Raw genomic sequence first — 23,192 nt, 5'->3', positions numbered from 1 at the left:
TGCTCTTCTGCCTACCTTGGTTGTAACGGGTGGTTATTTGAGTCACTGTTGCCTTTCTATCAGCTCGAACCAGTCTGGCCATTCTCCTCTGACCTCTGGCATCAACAAGGCATTTCCGCCCACAGAACTGCCGCTCACTGGATATTTTTTCTTTTTCGGACCATTCTCTGTAAACCCTAGAGATGGTTGTGCGTGAAAATCCCAGTAGATCAGCAGTTTCTGAAATACTCAGACCAGCCCTTCTGGCACCAACAACCATGCCACGTTCAAAGTCACTCAAATCACCTTTCTTCCCCATACTGTTGCTCGGTTTGAACTGCAGGAGATTGTCTTGACCATGTCTACATGCCTAAATGCACTGAGTTGCCGCCATGTGATTGGCTGATTAGAAATTAAGTGTTAACCAGCAGTTGGACAGGCGTACCTAATAAAGTGGCCGGTGAGTGTATATATATATATATATATAATCTTAGTTTTGGACTTATGCAGGGTTACTGGTATTTTAGGGGGGGAAATGCAGATGTTCTTCAATCCTCCAGTCTGAGGAAATTTGGCTTATTTGCTGTTTGTGTTGTGATCCCTTAAAAATTACAATACTTCAAATTGTTTTTGCTGTCATGTGGGAATGTGGACACTTACAAGAAACAGGAAGGTCATTTCTTCTTTCTTTTTAATTTAAAATGACCCAAAAAGTCACAAGCAAATCAAAGGACAGGTCTTCTACTTATTTGGTAAACCAGTTATACATTGTTTTAATCTGAGGCTAAAATGTAAAACCACCTGTACAGCATACAGCATTAAAACCATTTAAGTTTGTTTTCCCATTGATTCAGTCTCTCTCTGTTCAGTGTTCAAACAGAGTTACTACGGGTCACCTGCGCTGGTTCGGAAGCTACTTTTGGACCACAAATCTTTTAATCACTCTGTAGCTGCAAAAGTAATGACCAACAGTTAACAAAGGCAAATCCGACATATGTAACAGGCAGAGAACAGAACAGAAGCCCATTCATCCATCAGTGATGTAAAAGAAATAACCTAATGGCTGTGGACTGTATCTGGCAAACAGATGGATTTAGTGCAGGGAAAACATCGACATTAGACACCATCAAGGTGTAAAAGTCCAAAAAACAGCTTTTACATCTGTCATCTTCAGTAAATCTATGTTTCAAAAAGAAACAATATGTCAGAAAGCAGGGCCATGACTGTTTATGCAAATGTATCCTTCTTTTCTAATGCCTGCTTGTTAGTTCCCAGCAAAAGAAATGGTTGTAGAATTGGATCCATGAGTGTTGATGTATTGCTACAATGCATAGTGCATAATTGTGCTTCGACGGTACTGCATACAGTTGAGAGCGAGCTGAATGTAAAGTAGTGAAATTCAGACTCCTGGAAAAATCTGCAACTCACAGAAAGGGCAGAAAGACACTAAATACAGAGATTATGAGGTTGTCACCAAAGAGAGATGGTAAATGTAAAGGAGGCACGCCTTTAGAGGGAATCCCCTTCATGTTAACACAAAGAAGCCAATCACTGCAGTGGCGATTAAACCCGTGCAAATCAAAACTCAGACCGACACTCCAAATCCTGATCTTTATCCCTCGACTTGCTAAGTTTTCTAACCTTTATCTGGGCGGCAGAGCAGACGTTTCACTAGATCCTAATGTAAAAAAAAAAACCAACAAGGTATAAAATTGCCTCAACGACAGCAAATAAAAATCCCATATAAAAACACATAAGCGTCCCCAAAGACAAGCAACATTAGAAACAGTTAAAACCACCACAAATGTTTACCCTCATTAATGTGTTTGCAACATCAAACCCAGCTTATTCCTAATTTCCACTGTAATACTGTGAAGTTCCTTTTAGTACGGTTATGATCACCAAAACCTTCTGCTCACCACAGCAGTAACACAAGTCAGTACAGAGCTTGATAATAAACAGCATCAAACATACCACCAAAAAATGGTTGATTTTCAGTCTATAAATCATAATGAAAATAAAAAATGGATAGATTTAATAAATTAGACATAAATATTAATAGGAATAGGATTAACAAACTATCCCATGATTTGTCCCTGTGGTTGTTTAAGGAAAAGTCACGTTCCTCCATAGAAGAATAGTCCTGGTCTTCTCCTGCAGGGATGCAGTCCAAGAGTTCAGAAAGCACCAGGTCGGTCTGGATGGTTGGGTGGGGTGGGGGTTATAATTTTGGAGCAGCAAGGCTAGGTTTCAGGGGGCTGGGGTAGCTGAGCCGGGCAGTTTCGAGGGTCACAGCGGGAGAGCGGGTGACTGCTGCCTGACAGGACAGGGTGGTGATCCGGGTCTGCTACAAATTTAAGACTGTGGGAATGCATAGAAGCAGAAGATATCCAGTCAGAGAAGGTGCTAATGGAACAAATCTATCAGAGACAATAGACATGAGACAGGGATCACATGTTCTATACTGTAAATTATTGTTTTTAAAGGGGAAAATATAATTTTGTACTTTCCTATCGGTCTCTTAAAAAGACACCGTATTCTCATACGACACTTGATGAGAAAGCAAGAGAAGATACTTCCCCACAAAAACACTTCCGTCACAACCAGGGCACGGATGACATTCAGATTTGGTGAGAGCATCAACAGAACAGAACCGAACCGTGTGGGACAGAGAATGAATGAATCGGCAAAAGACTGATTCAGATCATCTCAGATCTGTCGGCAGTTTCAGAGCTGCCTCGCACAGATTTAGTGAAGAAAAGACCAAACTTCAGATATAAGCTGAGGGGCGTCCTTGAGATCCTCTCCCAGTGACAGTTACCAGTGATTTTATTGATTAATTTATCATAAAGTAGAAAGAATTTGACTGCCAGTGACCAGTAAGTGCATGATAGATAGATGGATGGACGGACGGATGGATGGATGGATGGATGGATGGATAGATGGATAGATGGATAGATAGATAGATAGATAGATAGATAGATAGATAGATAGATAGATAGATAGATAGATAGATAGATAGATAGATAGACCGGTCCTTCTTCCAGCTGATTCTGAATCTGTTTGTTACCTGTGGCCCGAGGCTCTCCCTTGCCTTACTTGTTGGGAGAGAGACGGTTTTGGGGCAGCAGGCTGCTGACAATCTACGAGAGACTGATAAATTAGACAGATATACAGAGTGGTGACACTCAAGAAGAGACATGACAAGACAAGGAGGGATAGAACATGAAACACTGACTCTAATGTGAACATGTACAGGCTAGTTATAGCATAGGGATTCTTGCGGTTACTGTTAGAAGAATAAACAAGAACAGTAAATGAGAGCTGTCACAAAGGCAAGAAAGAGTCCATGATGCATGTATGTGTGCAGGCTTTGATACTGATTTTCTTATCTGACCAATCAGTCTGTGCACAGTGAGCCAATTAACCTTAGCATTTAGATAAGGATGCACCAATAAGGATGTGTCCCTTTGTAATTGGCCTGGGGCTGATAAGGATACATACGCGTGTCATATTACTCTTTAAGATTGTTCTGTTTGAAAACATTATAGGAACTTTTAAGATTATAGTCATCAAAGAAACAAGGGTACTATTATTTAAATTCAAACAGCTATAATCCTTCAATATTCTATAAATTATACATTAATTATGCCTGTATATAAAATGTTGCTTCCAGAACCTACAGTATGTTGTCACACAGTAAGGTGCAATGTGAAAAAGCCCTTAAAGGAAATGGATAGACTAACAAATTCCAAAAATCCCATTTTATATTGATTTTACATGCAAACATGAAGGACTCCTGCAGTAATACAATTCACCCCTATAACACCCTATTTAGTGTACTATTTCAGTTCAATCCAATAATGGATTGTTTAAATCAGTCCATTCATTTCTTGTTGGTTTACCTTCATTTTGCCTAAGCTCTTTCACAAAGGGTGGACTTTACAATCTCTGGGCTATACACAAGAGATACTACTGTCACCTAGTGGAAACACTTGGAAACACACAGGATTGTTTTCGACACATTGCCCCCCAGATAAGATACAAAAAGATGAATATTAAGTTGTAAATGTGGAAATAGAGCACATGGAGAGGCTGTTTCTTTTTTTTTTTTTTGCATTGTAATGTATTATTTGCTTAAATAAAAAAGGCACAGTAAATTGTAACTAAATTTTAATTAATAAACCCTACAAAATTCAAGTTCATTCCTATATATTCAAAATGATGTGGTATGTTAAAAGATTCGATAAGAGACAAAATGACATCAACACAGGGGCGCTGTAACTCAGTGTATAATGAATAACGTTGTTGCTATTTTCCCCAAATTTGAAAGGTATTTTGAGCTTTCACTATGTTGCTTGGAGTTAGATGAAATACTGACAAAGAGAGGCTGCAAGCTCCTGAAGACATTGCTAAACAAATTATGTAGGCAAGTAGGTGAAGAAAGTGAGGTTAACTGATTTGTTAGATGGGGTAGTTGACCTACTGTATATCTTGTTTCAAAAGAATCATTCATCTGAACACCAAGATGATTGAGTCATTGTTACAATGGGCTGGTTCACCGAAGACAAACTCAGCTGAGGTTAGGCAGAGACTACTTTGAAGAATATAATATGGAGCGATAGACGCTTTTATGAAGCTTCTGTGGAGGCTCAGGCAGGGGTTTAATGGGAGACACTAATGGAGGGCAGCTGAACCTTGTGGGGCTGGCAGTTGTTGTGCAGGTGCCTCAATGACTTACTTTGGATGGGCTCCTTTTGATCTTGGGCACTTTAGCGCTGCGGCCACGGTGGGTCTGTTCCTGGTCGAACTCCAGATCCTCCAACCGCTGAGTCAGCGCCAGTTTTTGCTGGATGGCCATGCGGAGGAGGGAGTTGAGTGTCTTCTTCTCATCCTCCGCTGCTGCTAGTTGCCTCTGCATCTCATCCAGCTGGGTAACATACTCATCACATCTTTACACAGCAATAAAAAGAGAAGACACCAATTTAATTTAAATCTACTTTAGCTTTGGCACTGAGAAGCTCTGATGTTTAGACTTTTTGTGTAGTGACATTGATTTTCCCCACTTGCCTTGTGGCAAACATGGCCCGGAGTGATGAAAAAGTGGCAGCATCTTCTTTCAGAGCCTTTAACTCGTTCCTCAGCTTCATCATGGTCTCCGTCACCATGGCTTTTTCGTTTTCGTACTTGCTTTTCAAATTAGCAAGGGCCCCCTCCGCTGTCTATGACGTGACCAGCAGCGAACCAAGAGATTACAACGCATTCACTTAAATGAGAGAAAATGGACAGAATGAGAAATCACCTGTTTGTTAGCCTTCAGCACAAGCCTGAGAGTGGCTATCTGCTCTCTCTTGGTGCTCAGCAGAGACTTCAGTTTTAGGATCTCCTCCATGCACAGCTCTTTGTCTTTGTCGAACATGGGCGCAAGCTCCCTGGCTGCTGCCCTCTGCCTGGAGAGCTGCAGCGAGCGGTCCACAGCTCTCTGGAGGTGTTTGATCTGGTCCCTTATGATGGCGTTCATATTGTAGATATTCATGGGCTCCTTCCGCAGGTCTCCACCTGCCTCCGAGGGAACTGGAGACGGGCATGGAGAAATGGCTTGGCCTGGGGAGCCCGTCAGGTTGCGGGTGGGGCTACTGTGGCAGGATGAAGAGTCTGCTGTGTTGGCTGGGGTGTCGGCGTGATGGCAGTCTCTGAATGGGAAGTCCATGGGGCTGCGTGGGGGCTCAGTGGAGCAAGCCGCAGACACGGCAGCAAGACGTCGTGCCAGGCGAGGGGAGAGCAAAGCCCGAGGGTCATCGCATCCCTTCAGGCTGCCGCTGCGTGTGACGCGGCTCTGCCTGTAGTAGTCCAGCATGACGCGGTTTGGTGTTTCATTATTGCAGAGACAGACATGGTGGTACAGCTGTGCCAGCTCCTCGCTAAAGGTTACCAGCTCATCCTGTGCTGTATTCAGCATGCCCTGGCTCTCTGTCGCTGTGTGTGTAGCGGCTCGCAGCTCCGCCTCCAGCCCTGCTACCCTTTCCCGAGTTTCACGGTAACAGCGCTCTAGATGAATCACCTGATGATAGAAAAACAACGCTGAAATTTAATGTATGTAAAGCATACATAGGACTGCCCTACATAGGACTCTTAATTAGCACATTGTCACATAAAAATTAAAGAATGCATCACAAAAGAAAAGATTGTGGTCCAAGAAAACGAAAAAGACAAAAGTCTTGGAGTTCTTTTCTTAACGTAGAGGTCGTCAAAAAGCCTACATTAAAAGATCAACACCAACAACAGAAAAGAAAAGTCACGCTTCTAATGGGCTTCACAACTGAGCGCCTCTATATTTTAGGAAAAATAGATGATTTGTTGGATGACAGAAGGGTGATTGAAAGTAATCTCTTTGCCACTAAATTGGCAGACAACAGTTCTTGTAGGGTGAACACAAACCTGCTCGCTCAGTGCCTGTGCCCTGCCATCGTCGTGGTTCTCCCCCTGACCCTCCACAGTCTGGTTGTACTTCTCCTTTAAGGCCTTGAGTTCTGCCTTCAGGTCGATCACTTCTGTTACCGCCACCTTGTACTTGCACTCTAGTATCTCAAACCCACTGATGTCGAGCTCATGGTGACCATTAGCCGGTGGCGACGAGGAGGCGGCATCTGCTTTCTCGCTCTCCTGTGGGTCGTCCAGCTCTTTGTCCCCATTGAGACATTTTATGGTATTGACATGCTCCGTGAGACGGTGAACCCTCTCGTTCTGCTCTGACAGGGCGCCCTGCGTGTGCTGCAGCTGTGTCTGTGACTCCTGCAGTCTCATGAGCAGCGCCGTCTTCTCACGCTCCACCTACAGATGCATTGCCATCAAAGTATTAACATGCACAATTTGCAAGGCCAAACCACATTAAATATTGTGTTTATATATGCTGCCCTCCCACACACATTAAATGTTTGCTACTAGAAGCTATGAAGGGACGCACTAGACTCTAATGGATCAATTGTAAATGTGAAGACCCTACTAACATCAAGCTCATTGCAATATGTAAGATATATCGTAGTGCAAAAATTTAGCCCACACGAAAAAAAATCAGATGGCACAAGCCGTGTCAAATAAACTGATTTGTATCATCAACAAGATAATTGTAAATTTCTCAATCTTCTGCATTCAAAACTTGCAGCCATAAAAGTGACAGGATGGAGTCGGTGTTTCAATAAGTTTTCCCATGAAATCAAATGATAACAGCATAAATGTCAAGTTCGGTGTGTATTGACTTATGCGGGCGGTGTTTCCAGCTGCTGTTGTCCCTGCACCTGTAGGTGGTGCTGTTGGACCTTAACCTGTAGGGCTTTCTCACAAAAAACCCTGTAGAGTTGTTTGTCACCAACTTGTCATCTCCACATTAGCACTGGCTAAATGTGACAGAAAGCTGCTTTGATCAGTGCTACACTGAGTACAAAGGTAAACCCAAGTGAAAAACAAATCCACTGAAAGCAAATCAGTATTGTAACATGTTACATGTTGCTTCACATCAACTTCAAAGTGACAGAAACTGACTATTCCATCATGTACCCAAGCACTGACCTTTAAAGGCAACATTATAACACATAATTAAAATAAAAAAGAGTTCTTTCTGATGATTATCCTTACTGTGCAAAGGGAAACTAGAGTTTACCAACATACCTGCAGCAGCTGCTGTTTGAGTTTCTGAATTTCCGACAGATTGAGCTCACTGAACAGATCTGGCACAGGATGCATGTTTTCTCCTTTCCAGCCTGGTCTGTATTCTCCATTTATCTTAGTCATCCCATTGCCTGTGTGAAGGTGGCCATTGCGGCGGGTGCTGTCCTCACTGTTGCCATTAGCGACAGGGATAGCACTACCGTTGGTGACATTGGAGGCATTGCTCTCCTCGTGGAACTTGATGCCCTCAACTCCAGTGACAGTGAGCGCTAGATGGGCCCCCGCTCCGTACACACTGTCACTTAGACTGAGGTGGTGGGCCAGCTCCTTCCTCAGATTGTTCTTCTGCTCCCTTTCACCCTTGAGGGCATCCAGGGCCTCCTCCAGCTGACCTTCAGAAATGTCCTTCAGACGCAATGCATCTTCCAGCTGACTGTTAAGAAGAACGGTCTCCTCCTCCAAGACTTTAATTTCATGCTTTAACCCTTCGTATTCAACCTGTAGAGGATCAAAGTTAAAAATTGTCCTGACAGTGGTGTGAAGAACGCTTTTCTATCACACCATTGAAGGTCTTCATTCTGACCTGGCTCTGCTTGAGTGTAGACACCAACTTTTGGAGCGTGATGTTCTCCTCCTCCAACTCGGTGTAATCCTGGAGCAGCCTGGTCTCTCTGAATTTATACTCCTTGATTTCTTCCCTCATCCTGGTCCTCTGAAGCTCCAGCGTCTCATTGGCCTGCAGCAGAGTGAAGACATTGGAGGGAGAAAGAAGGCCACAACAGGATGAGTCAATGAAAAGGATTAGAAGTTCACAACCCGAAATCCCCGTAGGTAACTGCTGTGGTCGGCTTAAGATGAGATGATATTCAGACTTGTGAAGAAGGATGTATCCTTGAAGAATAATCCATACTTCACCAAAACATGAGCATATGCTGAACTAGATAAAGGGCAGGATCCAATGACGGACCTGAGAGAAAACACTGAAGAACAAGTAGATTACAGCAGAACCATCCAAGCTAACATTCAGAACTATAGATTTGAGTCTCACAGAAACCTTGTTCCTTAGAACATGAAAAAGAAAGCTGCTGCATTTAAACACTACATTTATAAGATTCCGTACATATATTTAGTAAGTCTGAGGTCAGTTCAATTCTATAGAAAAGTTGATAACATGGAAGAAACTTGTATGTATCAGGAATACCTGACCGTTTCCAGGTTTCAGGTCAATAAACTGAAACACACTTTGTGTCTGTGTGTGCTCGTGCATGTGTGTGTGCTCGTGCATGTGTGTTCAGCAGCTGTCAGCAGTTCCTCTGAAGATAATGATGCTTCTGCTGCAAAATACACAGAGATACAGTGAGGCTGCTCCTTCTAAAATGCCAGCATCAAGTCAGAGAATGATGGCAAGATGGAGTGAGTGAGGATTAGAAGCCAATTATGTGGCGTTGAGGGTCAATAGGGGGTGGGGGTTAGCGACGTTGGCAGTCACAGACTGTTGAGGTCTGTTGGGATTCCTGAAACAATAGTTCATTCACCCATTAACACTGTTGTTGCAGCAGCAATGTGAACTAAACAGCAGGAAGACTGAAGAATGGAGATGTGTGGCTGTGAGGAGAGTGAATAAAGGGCTTCCTGTGGTAAGTGACAATGTTGCCTCCTAAGTCTAGTTTTCTGCATCTCAGTATTTTGCTTATATTTTATGCTTGGGTGCAGTGCAGTGGGGCCAAAACACCTGTTTCACTGTGTGAAGAGGGCCACTTGTCATTAATGGACACATCACACATACAAATCACAACTGCTCCATCTTGTTGAAAAACTAAACCTTTACCCAACACTTCCCGCTGAGCGAGTGAGTGAGTGAATGTTGAGTGCTGAGAGTGGCGTGGCTCACACATGTGCCGAGCTCAGGATATTTCTGTGATTCCCCAGCTTAACACCGGATTTGTTTCCCAACAATGGGGTCGTGACCGCTGCGTCTGACCCCTGCTTGAACTGTCCGACACGCTGTCAACATCTATGAGTGAGTGAATGAATGAATGAATCAAGGTTTACATGCTGACACATGGGTAGTTTTTCCTGTATGATGTTTGTGCCAGCAAGTTACTTATGAATAAAGGGGCAGAGTTTGGTATTCAATCAATCAATCAATCAATCAATCAATCAATATTTATATAGCGTCTGTTACATTCAAAATTGGTTCTAGGCGCTTTACGGAATCCCAGGGCCTGACCCCCAAAAAGCAACAGTGGCAAGGAAAAACTCCCCTTTAACAGGAAGAAACCTTGAGCAGAATCAGGCTCATATAGGGGGACCCTCCTGCTGATGGCTATTAATAATAGTATTAGTATTAAAACACTGAGATCAAAACGAAGTTTGATGTTTTAATAACAAAAATAAAAGTCTAAAAGGATTTATTGTTTTAACATTTATTTTTCTGTTGGCACACTAAAAAAATCAATAATAACAGAGTTTCACCAATATCAGTCCTATTTTTAAATGTTTAATGTAAATTTTAATAACCTTCACGTATGATTGATCACAGGTTATTAGGCCCACCAGCACTATATCTAGAGGCCATCATGCTCACGTTCCCTATACCACACACATATGTCAGTCGTAAGCATCAGATGATCCAACTGGAGCGTTCCTGAACTGAGAGAATGTAAGAATGTTTCCATTTGTTAATGGAGTATAAAAAACAGAAAAATGTGGGGAAAATGCAGAAGTCACACAAAAGGAGTCTGTGTGGTTGAAGGACTCCTTCAGAGTTTGATGGTGTCACGTGATCTGAGCCTTGATGATGGGCGAGAGAAATATCCTGATTCAACCAAAATCAGAAATCCAATGAAACAGGCCACAACTGCAGAAACAGGCTGAGAATGTTATGATGCAGCAAATAAAAAGCACCACTGAGAGTATTTATACTGAATATTTCTGTTATTCACAAATGCATTTATTGTTTTAATCTCATCTAACTGCTGCAAAAAAAATGACATCATATGAGTTTATATTATATTCAAAGTCCTGTTTTTATTGATTGCCAGCACACACACACATGCACAAACACACGGCGGCATATCCTTTTACTGCTAGGAGAGTTAATCTAACATTTGAGATGACTGAACATGAGAGCAAGACGTTTCAATATTGAATGTGCTGATGAAGTTTGTCACGTGATCTCATTGATTTTCTACCCTTTTCAGAGAAAATACAGACAGAGAAGATGCAGTCTCAGGAAGGAGTGAACAGCTCACCTCCCGTAGCTCCTGCATGAGCGTGCTCAGCCTCTCATTCTCGGCCTGGGCGTTGGACGCTACGGAGCGGCTGATCGTCACCTCTGTTTGTAGCTCCAGCAGACGGCCCATGTAGTAGGCCTCCTTGCAGGCTGACTCCTGCAGCAGCGTCTCCTCTGTGGTCTCGCCATCCTTTGCCACCTTACGCTGGTTGCTATAAGCTTGACCAAATGCCTGGCGAGAGAGAGAATGACATTTTATTTCTTTCACTTGAAGTCGACACTTTTGATCATCAGCTGAAAACTTGCCAGACTCGCCCCACAGAAGTGCCCAGTTCATTCTTGAGGGATGGCATTTCAGTGATCGATAGACGCACTGTTCCCATTTACCTGACACAGGTTTTCACAGTCCTGGGAGCTGACTTGTGATGACCAAAGGGCCAAAGCCTGATTGTGACAATCAAAGCTTACATCAACAGTAATGCAGGCACCAAAAGTAGAGCTGCAGATATAACCTCAAAGGTTCAGCCCATAGCGGGCCTGAACTCCAGGGTGCAACTATCTTCTCTTCATGGCAGCTTTTTGTTTTTCTACCTATTCCTAATATATGACTTAAGAGGCTCAGCTGGCAGCGTGTTCAGGTGCTGTGATTGGAAATATATGGTTCTCAGAAACCTTCCTTGCCTTGTTTGATATACAGGGAGGGTATGATGTGAAAAGGTAGCAAAAACAATAGATCTACATCTGCAAATAAATATAACACTTTCACATAGAGAGATTTGTTGGCTTTAACATACTGTATATGCATTTTTCAGGTTTTTTTTTTTTTTTTTTTACAAAAACGCTGTCGCTCTCCAAGGAGGCCCAGTGCGGTTGAATGATTTGGCAGTTGGGCCTCAGAAACAAAACAGCTGATTAATTCTGAGCACTGTGACCAAATTAGCTCACATTCTGTCTTCAGATGGGAGGCTGACAAAGAAGTAGAAAAAAGGAGGCACAGCAACAGCTGGACACTGCAGGAGGAGAAGCAAAATAGACCAAACAGATTGGGCATTTAGGAGAAAGGACGCCTCTAAATCTAACCATTTTGCACAATTTTTAGAAAAGTTAACCATATTTATGGAGCACTTATTTAACTTCATATGAGTTCTCATGTATTATGATGCAGTTGAATATGCAATTACTGTATATATGATCCAGACCTTCTGAAACACTTACAATGCAGCTATTGTGGGCTAAAAATATCACCATGGCAGCCCATCATTGGGCTAATTACATGAACATCACGGGCAACGCTGTGCTGTGTCATTACTCTTACTGAGACATTCACTGGCCCTGATTTTGTGGTCTATTTTGTGACCCTTACTTGGGCCATCTAATGCATTAAAGATAACACAATATTAAACTTTAACATATTTCCTGGGGCAGTTATTTATATTTGGGGCTGACTGGCAATGAAAAAAGAGGCTCATCATGGATTCAACCTTGAGGTCCCTGAGCCTTCTGGGACTGTGTGCATAAAGTCCAATCTAAGAGTCCTCCTTTGAAAGACATTCATGCCTGGGGCCATGGAGAGAGGAGCAGGCAGGGGGAACATTGCCACCACTACACCGGCCTTTGAGAGGAGGGGGAGGAGGAGGAGGAGGAGGGGTGCACAACCCTGAAATCCCTCCCATTCTCTTACATCCTCTAATGAGAAGGCAGGGAAGTGTGCATCTACAGCCAGGGTCTTATTTATTTGCAGCCACATAGGGATTTATAGGGATTTATTAAATTTTTTATAAAGACAAAGGCTGTAATTTATGTCACACGCACCAGTCACATTCTTCAGTGACCTATAAATGTTTGATAAAGTGTAGAAATAAAAACATTATGTACATTTTAATGAAGTGATCTGGATTACCTTTTAATACTGATGATGACATTTGCACCATGCTTTACTGATGGCATTAATTAACTGTTCATTACTCTGCTGTCGAGAGAGAAAAGGTTAACGAATTAGCTGATTGAATTAGCTGATTTGAAAGAACTATCGCAGAAGTATATGAAAGATAGATTTATACATTTAAGAAATAAGAAGAAAAATGAATCACCCATATTTAACAATTTATAAATACATAATCAGACATATTTTATAGTGAGCAAAAATCAATAAAGCAAAACATGACATAGGAAGATGGAGAGTGTTGGACTGCTTTTAGGGTAGCATTTGAAATATGGTTGTCTAAAATGTCCTGTAGAACTACTTTTTTGCCAAACGTGCAAATGTGAGTTCAGCTACACTCACTGCTATTGAGGAGTACACGCAGGTCTACAGAACACCAGGATGCTGGTAAACAACAGCAGAATAGCAGGAAGCAGCTGACTTCAAAGACTACTTAATGTTTCCTTGATCTTTCTCAGTTTTAATTAGAAAGTAGCTTCATTAGCTCACTCAGACAGACAAGCTGATGCTCCATCTTTATGGAGGATGATTTTAATAAAGTTGGTGAAATTGAAGCAGCTTAATCTTTAAAGCCAATTTCTTTTCATAAAATGACCTACTTTAATAGATTTCATTTGTGAAAAGCACCACATATCCTATGTTATTTATTGGTAAACCTTCTTTGTATTAAGTGGGGATCTTTTGCATGTAACATGTTTTAAAACAGCATTCTAAAATGTTTAGTGGGAAGTTCTAATGTTGTTTAGCGTCATGAATCAGATACAGATTATCGAGAAGAAGCGATAACTGTACAAGATCCATCTGAGGGTCTATCACACCATCATCAAATTTAACCGATTAAAAAAAGCAGCATTTCAGGAGTAGAGCGAGGTGAGTTTTTCATTTCCTGTGTTGATTCCAAGTCCCATCCTAACTTCCATCACGAGTGATTAGCCAACATGATTGAGGTCTACTGTATGTTGGCAAGAATCCTAAGCTATGTTGATTTATTGGAGGTCAAATAAACCCATTATCCAACAACCCATTATATTTATAGCACCTGTAATTCAAATGTGGTGCTCACACCCCAAGCAAAGATGGATGAAATCCTAGCTTGTAGAGTTTTAATTTAGGATTTAAGATTAACTATTAAGATTCATTTTATAAATTATTTACTTTTACCAACAAAAGCCTCGAATATGATGATCTACTGATGCAGTATTACAGAAAACACTGGGACAGCACTACATCACCCTTCAGCAAGGACACAGAAATGTCCCCATGAGCATCTCAACTATGGGGAAATCTGCCAAGTCATGTGATCTGCCAGAGAGAAAAATACACCAGTAAAGGTAGCAGGCAAGCTTTGCAGCTCATGCGACAACAAGTGCAGCTGCAATATTACATATTTAACACTAAAACACGCAAATTACTTAATGTAAATATGTAATTGAGCAACACACCCAATTTCCAAGAAAAATACATGCACATTACCATCCTCTGCTAATGTTATGTAAATCATGAGTGGAAAATTGCTATAATTACTTCAGCTAAGTTTAAAATTGTGTTTGCTTATGTGCTTAAAGCAAGCAGGCATTCTCAGTGGACTCAACAGGATCATTCTGAGCTCTAAGGCATGGTCTACTTCACCATTTACAGCTCCTGCTTTTGATGAATCATTGTCTACATAAACACTGAGCAGAGAAAAGGGTGAAGAAGTGTGGATTACCCCACTTTTTATTGCTCTTTATTCAAAGTCAAGCCTGTCACTCCTCTGATAACAATATGTTTTACAGAGGAAAAATAATCCATCAGAATAGCAGAAATATAATTTATACTGAAAAAAATTCCAATCAGTTACAACAAATCCACAATAGAGGCACAGCTGTCACTGTCTCACCAACACAATAAGCTCTGTGTGGGGCTAAACATCTTTCAGAAGGCAGCCTGTGTGTACAATTATTCAATTTGGCTCAAGTCTGTTCGTGATAAGAATGATGCCTGGATTAGTTTCTCAGCCTGCCCAACATTTCAGAGCTCAATCACATTCAGAATGGACATTGAGTTGTAGACACAGTGGCAGCTGGGCACACGATCTAATCAGTCAGCCCCCAAATGGCTCTTAATTCCTTATTTTTCCTCTTAAGATCAAACCATACATTTCATCACTCCAGAAGGGAAATGCATGACATGTTATCCTTTGACTCTATTTAAAGTGAGCATGAATTAACAAGAAAAGCAACATAACGTCACATGTGCATTGGTCTAACTGTTACGTATCCAGTCCTCCCTCTGCTTAGGAATGTGCCTGGCGGAAAAACACGCGCAAGTCGGCCACAAAACAACACATCGTCCCCTTTAAGATAACTGGGTTCATGTTAAAAAGAGACGCGATTCCACCCTTTTACATGCTGGGACAAGTTCCAGGAGAGAGAAAAAGCCAGGCAGAAATGCCAAATCAAGATTTATAGAGTAAATATTCAAATATGGGAATTATTCTTATTCTATGAGAGTTTGTTCTGAAATTTTTAATGATATAACAGTGACATGACAGATATGTCACTACGTTTTAGTCACTTGTTTAATGTCACAGTGTCCTCAGAGTGTTTGTCACAATAGCTATGAGCTCTTATGCAGCAAAATACATTTTTCAAGGGTCTGCAGTCATATGTGGGAAATTTCTATCTGCAGGCATGGAACAATGTGTGCGAGCTTGTGCTGGTGCGCTGAGGTAAAGCTGTGTTACAGACATCCCTTCCCTCAGGCCACAATCTGATAAACACAGCAAGTCATTGAGGGCTACAAAAGCAGAAAATTCTGGATCATGTTAGTGAAAGAGTTCAGTGATTGCAGCCCCCTAGGTCTAACCTAATTGAATAAATGTCTCATTTTGCCTCCTTTTAGAGCCCTCTTTGAGTTACTGATAACTCAAAACTCAATCACCCCTATCCACCAGTGTTTTTTCTGTGGGTTCTTTATCTGAGGCTAAAAAAATGCAGAAATAAGTGGGGAAAAAATCACTGCTAAACTCAAATGCCTTGATAATGCAAAAATGGGAAAAACTAAACATGAAACACTGAAATGATATTTCAGCAGTTCTCCACCGCCTATAAACACCAGCAGCAGAACAGTTCACAAAAATCAGGACAAAGGAGGTACTTTTACTGTTAAAAGCACTGAGAGAAAGATTGTTATAAACTTAATCATTAGCTAGCGCTTATGACAAAAGTTTAATTGCAATAAAGTTCAAGTCCAGTTTAAACTGTGTTATGTATTTTATCCAAGCAGCAGTCCTCCTTTACATCTCAGATTAGTTTGGATAGGACATTGGCATCTTGAGTTTTTGAAGCCATGTGTAACCATATTTGATAGGAGAGCAGAGCTGGAGGAGGAAATAGAGGTGTATAACATCTGACGTTAGTCTATGCAGCCCGCTCAACTGTACAGGAATTAAGACATGTCAAACAAATTGACACACACACAGTTTTTTAAGGATTAATATCCAATTAATTATGGAAATAGTTTCAGATGGACCACCAGATCATGTTGTAGGGTGATAAAATTTGGCTCTTGACACTGTTGAGTTGTGAATTCTTTGTTTTTGAATTTTTCATTGTTGAAAATGAATGGGAGTGGATTGCCCCTAGCGGATCTCAGTGATATTGCACACAATGTCACTTCTCTCTGGCTTCACTTTTTAGACCAGAATACTATGTACATCTATTATATACAGTCTATGGTTACATCTCTCAGTCCATAAACATATGCTTATGTTGACTGAAGACTCCTAAATTGCCTCAATGAGTGTGAGTGAATGGTGTGTGTCCTGTGATGTACGGGTAACCTTTTCTCTGTAGATAGACCCCAATAGGTCCTGTAACTCTGATAGGAAATGTGTTCAGGAATAGCAAATGGGAGGATGGATGGATTAATCAGGGACTGAGCTGAGTTTTTTTCTTTTTAAAGGGTAACAAAAACAGCATAAAATATTAGAGGTTCAGAAAAGCTTTTTTCTACCTCTGGCAGTTTTCTTTGCAGTGTTGAAAACAACATCTAAACTCCAGGAGGAACAACATAATGATGTATGTTCATTAAGAGCTTTAGCAGGTTTGCACCGTCATTTTACTGTTCAGGGACATGCTAGAACAGAGGAGGCAGACTACTAATGCGCAGAGAATTTAGACTGCACCAATTTACTTTAACTCTTAATCCTCATGGAGCTTCATCTCAAATTAATTAATGACAAAAAGTCACAAATTAAGGGGGATATAAACCAAGACAAGAAGCCCACTGCCCTAAAAGAAGATGGCTAAGAGAAACACACAAAGAAAGACCATTGTCAGTGTCTGCAGAGATGCTGTCAGAGGTAGCTGAAATACAGAGTTAAGCAGTAAAGAAAAACACAGACGTGATCTGAGATGTCAGAAGAACGTTATGAATCTTTTCTCTGAAGAACCTTATGAATCTTTGCTCTGCACAGACTTACCTACGTGACTGCAGCATCATTTAGCTCATGATGTCTTGTCTTTCCTCCATTTTTATTCCTCCAAATGTAGTTTTTTTCTATTTGATTTGTTTCTAAAACCAAAGGAAAGATCCATTTCACACAGTTGAGGAGAAAAAGTTGGGCTAAAGTATCTCTGCTGCCCCCTGGAGGTAGGATGCAGGACAAAGATAAGTCAAAGAATCTGAATAGATGAAGATTTTGTCTCCTTTTGAAAGCTTTGAACTGTTGAATATTGAATGTGTATATGTTGAATATAATTAGTGAATATCAATGGAACATGTAAACACGTTAAAGTAGTGATGAAGCATGGAAGTAAATGATGCTCTATCTGGGAAATAGCTGCTTAACATTTCCATTGATAAATATTATCAGAATATTGGACCAATGAGAATACTGATTACAAAGTTTTTGCTCTTTGTTTGCTTCTAGATATAGACACCTTAGACACCTGTTATTAAATTCTTGACCCATTTTACGATTAGGATGAGGGTAATCACACAAGCTTACTAGAAGATGATTTAATGCTGCTCTAATCCGCTGGATTCTTAGCAGTGCAGGAATGACTAAGACAAATAGTCTGACCCTGATTCTGGCTCCCACCCACTTTAAGTGCACATGCTCTTTGATGACTGTGTGTATGGAAGAAGGCTGCACGCTGTTGCTGATGCTTTCAGGTCATCTACTGACAAGAGGCTTCCAGAGATAAAAATCATGAAAGAAGGCTTTATCTGAAATTGACTGTACTGGTCTGGACACAATGTGAATAGAGCAACAGAAAAAAAAAATGAATTCATGTAAATAAAACAAGCAGCAACTGCAACAAACACACTCCTACGTCACACACGGCAGACCAGAGTTTCACAAACCTTAATTACGGGCTGCTTTTCCCACTTCTGCTTTTAGAGTTTACAGCTACACACAGCTCAGAATCAATAAAGCAGCTTGCAGCAGGAGTGTCCAGTTTCTTTTTCTGAGCAACTCCTCTGTTTAACTGCATCAGGAACAGGAGCTAAAACCAGTCTTGTAGACCTGGTCTCAGTAAGAGTGAGAAATGTTCTTTATTCTCTGATTCCTTATGACAAGTGCAAAAACACATAGGGCGTCAATAACAGAAAAATGACCTTCCATTAATTATCCGAACGACACCTTTTTACCAGTCCGTCCCACAGGTTAAATGAAAGGTCAGACATGACCTTAACTATATGCTTAACTGCGTCTCTGAGCCTCTAGCTAGGGCCATAGGTCAACGCCTCAACCAGCAACAGAGCATGTCTTCGTTGCTCCAAATGATGATTCAAACCATATATCACCGAGCAAATAATTCTATTTAAAAGCTAGCCAAGCTGAGCATTTGTGCGGTGAACATCTGGAATTTTTCAGCACGTGTTTCAGCAACACGTTTCCACTTCCACACTGTTCACAACAATAGTTTGCAGCTCAGCTCGGGTATTCATAGCAGAAATCGATGCATAATTCCCCCTTCACCTTACTGAGGGATCACAGATGAGAGGGAGGTTGATGGGAAGGGGGGATACGGTGGGGCAGAAGCACAAGAGATAACGCTTTGGGGGGGGGGATGGGGAGGTTGATGGTATAGTGCACAAAGAAAGGAACACCATCCAGCTCATCAGCTATTGATCCAGATGCTCCACCCATGTTTACTGCCCTGAATCCTAGATGATAGAAAACAGGCAGGGATGGGAAGTGAGTGTGAGTGTGTGTGTGTGCTTGAGAAATGTATCTTGATATGGTGAAGCTGAGAGCAAACCAATGACAACCATGCAGTGTATTTACAAACTCACTGCAGGAAATATCAGATCAGTAGAAAAATAAGAGTTAATTGTTGTTCTTTGTAGCAGACTTTGTGGCAGCGATGGAGGATATTTGAAGCAGCACACTGAAGGAGTCCTCTGAGGTGAAAGAGGATATTTCAGAGAAAATGTCAATAGTGGGGCAACAACAAACTAAAGAAGGCCTAGGCTTTATCGTTCCTGTGATCTGCTTCCAAACCCAGATTTTTAGATGTAAATCACAAATGAATCTATCGTTTAAAAAGAAAATATCTAGTATTTGCAAGTGATTAATGTAATCTTCTGCTCCCTTGTAATACTTTATGAATTCAGTGATAGATGTTTGTATTTAATTGAATTTAAAGCTGTCTAATTAAAAAAAAAATCAGACCTCAAATCAATCCAAAGGCAGCAATAAATAAAACAGGATTATTGGAAGAAACTTCAGACAGTTGGACCAATTACAGCTGTTCTGATCTGCATCAAGGACATATTGTTTTTGTACAGAAGTATGCATGGACCTGCACACATCTATGTATTGGATGGATGGATTACAGATAGAACACTATCTGTGACTAGTTATTATTTTACAAATTAAAAAAATAATTAATAAATGCATGCACGCTGTTTTTAAAACTAAATATCATCATTATCATTTGAGTCCAACTCATGTTACCAAATATTTTGTACACTAGGCAAACCTGCTAGTTTGGATTTTGTTCAAAATAAACTAAACAGTTAATCTCATACATCCCTTTAGATTAAAATAATCTGCAGATTTAAATCTTTGGAGTCAAGCCAGCGGACACGCTGCCCCTCATACTCTGCAGTGCCTGCAGCCGCCTCCTTTTGCCTCTCATGGTGTCCCGTTGGAGGATGATCTGCCCAGAGACAGCACTAACAAGCAAGAACCACAGGGATAATGGTCTTTCCATCATTGCTTAGGCAGCTATCCAGACGTACATAGTACATGAACATGAAACAAGAGGGACTGAGCCAGAGGGCAGGGAGAGAGAAAGAGGAGCAGGGAGGTTCAGCAAAGGAGTGGATGAAGGGGAACATGAACACAGGGCAGAAAAGACTTTTTTGAGCCAAAAAAAGCTCTTCCGTCATTCTATTTCTGCTTAGGGCTCAGAGAATGTAGCTGATTCGGAACACTGAAGTATTTCAATGTTGATTGAGAAAGGAGCATAGCGTGTTTTTAGAAGCAGCTCTGCAGAATGACAACAGGAGCTTGTATGCAAACACAGCAGAAACAGACCAAAAAGGTGGTGAACATATGAATCCATGAAATATTAATAAGCATGGGTTCTGCTCTTATTTTAAATCAAATTGTTATAAAGACTGGTCGGAAAAAGTCAAATATATCCGAGCTAAAAGAAAAGAAAAATGCATCATGGATTTCTTTAAAATGAACAACCACCTAGAGATCGATGGGTTTCTCAGGCCCAGCTGCGATTTCAAATTCAATTTTGCCCTCCTGCATTCCGTCTCTCCGCAGCAGCCGTGATGTTATTGCAGCGGAAGGCTATTCGGTCTCATATTCATAGAGGAGGGTGACAGGCTTTAGGGAATAAGGCCGTGTTCTTCTTGTGGAAGTAATGTTGCCTTTGGAAAATGCTCCCTTTCTCAGAGGCAGACGGAGAGACAGGGAGGTGAAAAAACACACCGCAGGAGATGCCGACCATCAAGAGCAGCAGAGTTTCACTACACAGGTATTTTAAGGCATTCCGGTGTCCCATTCATCTCCTCATGTCCCTGGGTGTCCCTCCTATTATGGTCTCCGCCATCACCTGTCACATCATCTACTAAACAACGTGAGAGCGACATGGTTTGGACAGCAGTCTGCTGCCAGCTCCCTCAGCCTGTCTTTTCATACACATAACATTTAATTTCCACAAAGATAAGACTAAATGCTCCACTTGTCTAGCAGAAATAAACAAGGATATGGGAGGTTTGCAGCAATAGTTTGCCAAAAAATGTGTATGTATTTTATATAAACATGGATATTATATTCATTGAATCATTAAAATTCAAAACTCCACCACATGACTGAAAAGGTCATTCTGGATCAGCTAGGCAGGTAGCTTCCATCCTGCAGTGAACCTCAAGTGATACCAACCAGGAAGTGATGTGCACAACAATTATCTTCTACTGTAGTAACACTAGTTGATTTTTGTGGTGGAAAAATGCTAATAGTTGCTATTTGCTCATAATTTTTCACTCTCTGTATGCTTTTAAAGGCAACTTTGCATACTTATAAAAAGCGTATTGGTCTTTGGCTTCATACAGTTCCGATTCCTCAGACACAGATTAAATGATTAAACTTCTGGTAAATTTCAACAATCTAATAAGCCTACCGAAGGATACCACCAGACTTTGTGGAGTTTCACAGTTCCCTTAAAATGGTACTAGCTTACAGAAAATTGGTTAATATTTTAGCTAAAAACATGACATCTTTGGAGGTCCAGTTGATGGACACTCAGATGAAAACACATGACGTTTAATTCCTTTGTTTTGAAATTAACTGCAGCTGCTCACCTCAAAAACTGCAAAAGACATTTGCGGACTAAGAGATTTTACCTATTTCCCATACCCCAACAGTCTGGGTTTGTTTTTGTTTCTTTTTGCAGCCAGCAGCTATATTGTGATAAGCCACTCCTATTCTGGTCCTATATGACTCTGGATAGCATCATCAAAAGCGACCTTGGGCTGTGAAGCCATGTCATCATGTGCCTGTTGTTCCTACAGCATATGCACATCTTTCTATGGCTACACACACCTCCAGCATTATAATCTAGACTTATTCACGCATTTGCACTGGCTAAAATCTTATTGCAGCTTATCAGAATCTGTGATGAAAAGAAACATACATGATACATCATAACATTGAGCCTGATAGTTTTTGAGAATGAAAAGAAATTTCAAACCAATGAAAAGCAATGACACACAATGGTTTATGTACTATGTTTATATTTTCTTCAGTTTGTAGGGTTAATGCACACTTGCATGCATGTCTTGTTCTCTTTTTCCAAAGCATTTTAGAGCCTAGTGAAATGTATAGTGAAGGAACTATAATAGAGCCAAATAAAAGCTCCTTATGCGCAAGTATGCCCAATAATCTAAAGAAGGCAAACGATTTCTCTTAAGAGCCTTGAAATCGCAGATCGATCTTGGATGATGCTCGATCCCGCAAATATCACTCTAGTAGGAAACTGTATGCACACCAACACATCATCATACCTCCTGCAGTTGCTCCAACTCCTTCCTGAGAGCCTCCTGCTCAGTCTCGAGCTCGATATATCTTTGCTTCAGAGCCTGGTTCTCTTCCAAGACCACCAATCCGCACTCTGCAGCTCGGATCTTCTCCCGGTTCGCCTCGGCCAACTCCTGCGTGAGCCGCTCCACCTCGGCCCGGTACTGCTCCGCCGACTCTCCGCGTCCTTCTCCATCGGCAGCCATTGCCCCTCTCTGTCCGCTCCCCTGTCGGTCTCCACTGTTTTGGACGGTGCAACAGTGGCGGGCGGAGGCTGAGAGATGCTCAATATCCGCCCCCTGTTCGAAAGGGAGAACCGGTGCGGCCACAGGATGGAGAGGCGGGCAAAGAAAAATCCAAATAATTAAACATAGTAAATATGCCTTGGTTTAAATTAACCGAGCAGTGTCGTCAGTCGTAATTTACATCAGATTAATCATCGTGACAGGACCACAAGGAAGGATATAAAAACCCATACGACTTAAATCCAGGTCAGTGTTGCTTTCTGTGCGACACTCAGCAAAACACAACTGCTTATTCATGAGTGAGATGGCGCCACCTGTCGGCGACAGAGGGGAAAAACTCAAAACCCACCTACCGTAATAATGATCGATAAATACCGTAATGATTTAAGTACACTTTTGCACTAAAGCAACTATGAAAACAAACATCTTACTTATGTTGTTTTTATAGTTTTTTTTAGTTGTATTTAACTGACAATTCGTTGAATATTGAATGCAGTTTTATTACTAGTGTTACTAGTTTTATTAATTCCTTTAGAAATTATAAACTACAAAAATTATAAAAAAGTGGACACTAATATTTTCAGCATGCATTTA

General features: G+C 41.2%; 1 protein-coding gene across 3 annotated transcripts; it reads right to left on the bottom strand.

Moving 5' to 3' along the window:
• Positions 1–704: 704 nt before the first annotated feature.
• On the bottom strand, positions 705–22,901 carry bicd1a (bicaudal D homolog 1a). Of its 3 annotated transcripts, none has more exons than XM_057052569.1 (10): positions 22,341–22,901; positions 10,899–11,111; positions 8,228–8,380; positions 7,645–8,142; positions 6,418–6,810; positions 5,282–6,040; positions 5,050–5,201; positions 4,721–4,931; positions 3,050–3,132; positions 705–2,340 (listed from the first exon to the last, which is right to left on the bottom strand). In XM_057052569.1, the coding sequence occupies exons 1-10, from the start codon at positions 22,557–22,559 to the stop codon at positions 2,223–2,225; spliced, it is 2,799 nt and encodes a 932-aa protein (XP_056908549.1). In that variant the 5' UTR covers positions 22,560–22,901; the 3' UTR covers positions 705–2,222. The 3 variants fall into 3 exon arrangements, with proteins under 3 accessions (XP_056908549.1, XP_056908551.1, XP_056908550.1); XM_057052570.1 differs by having other exon boundaries at positions 2,205–2,340; positions 3,050–3,122; XM_057052571.1 differs by lacking the exon at positions 3,050–3,132.
• Between the last annotated feature and the right edge of the window lie 291 nt (positions 22,902–23,192).

This window comes from Takifugu flavidus, chromosome 13 (assembly GCF_003711565.1).
Source record: "Takifugu flavidus isolate HTHZ2018 chromosome 13, ASM371156v2, whole genome shotgun sequence".
Classification (NCBI taxonomy): domain Eukaryota; kingdom Metazoa; phylum Chordata; class Actinopteri; order Tetraodontiformes; family Tetraodontidae; genus Takifugu; species Takifugu flavidus.
This window is presented reverse-complemented; position numbering and strand designations above follow the sequence as displayed.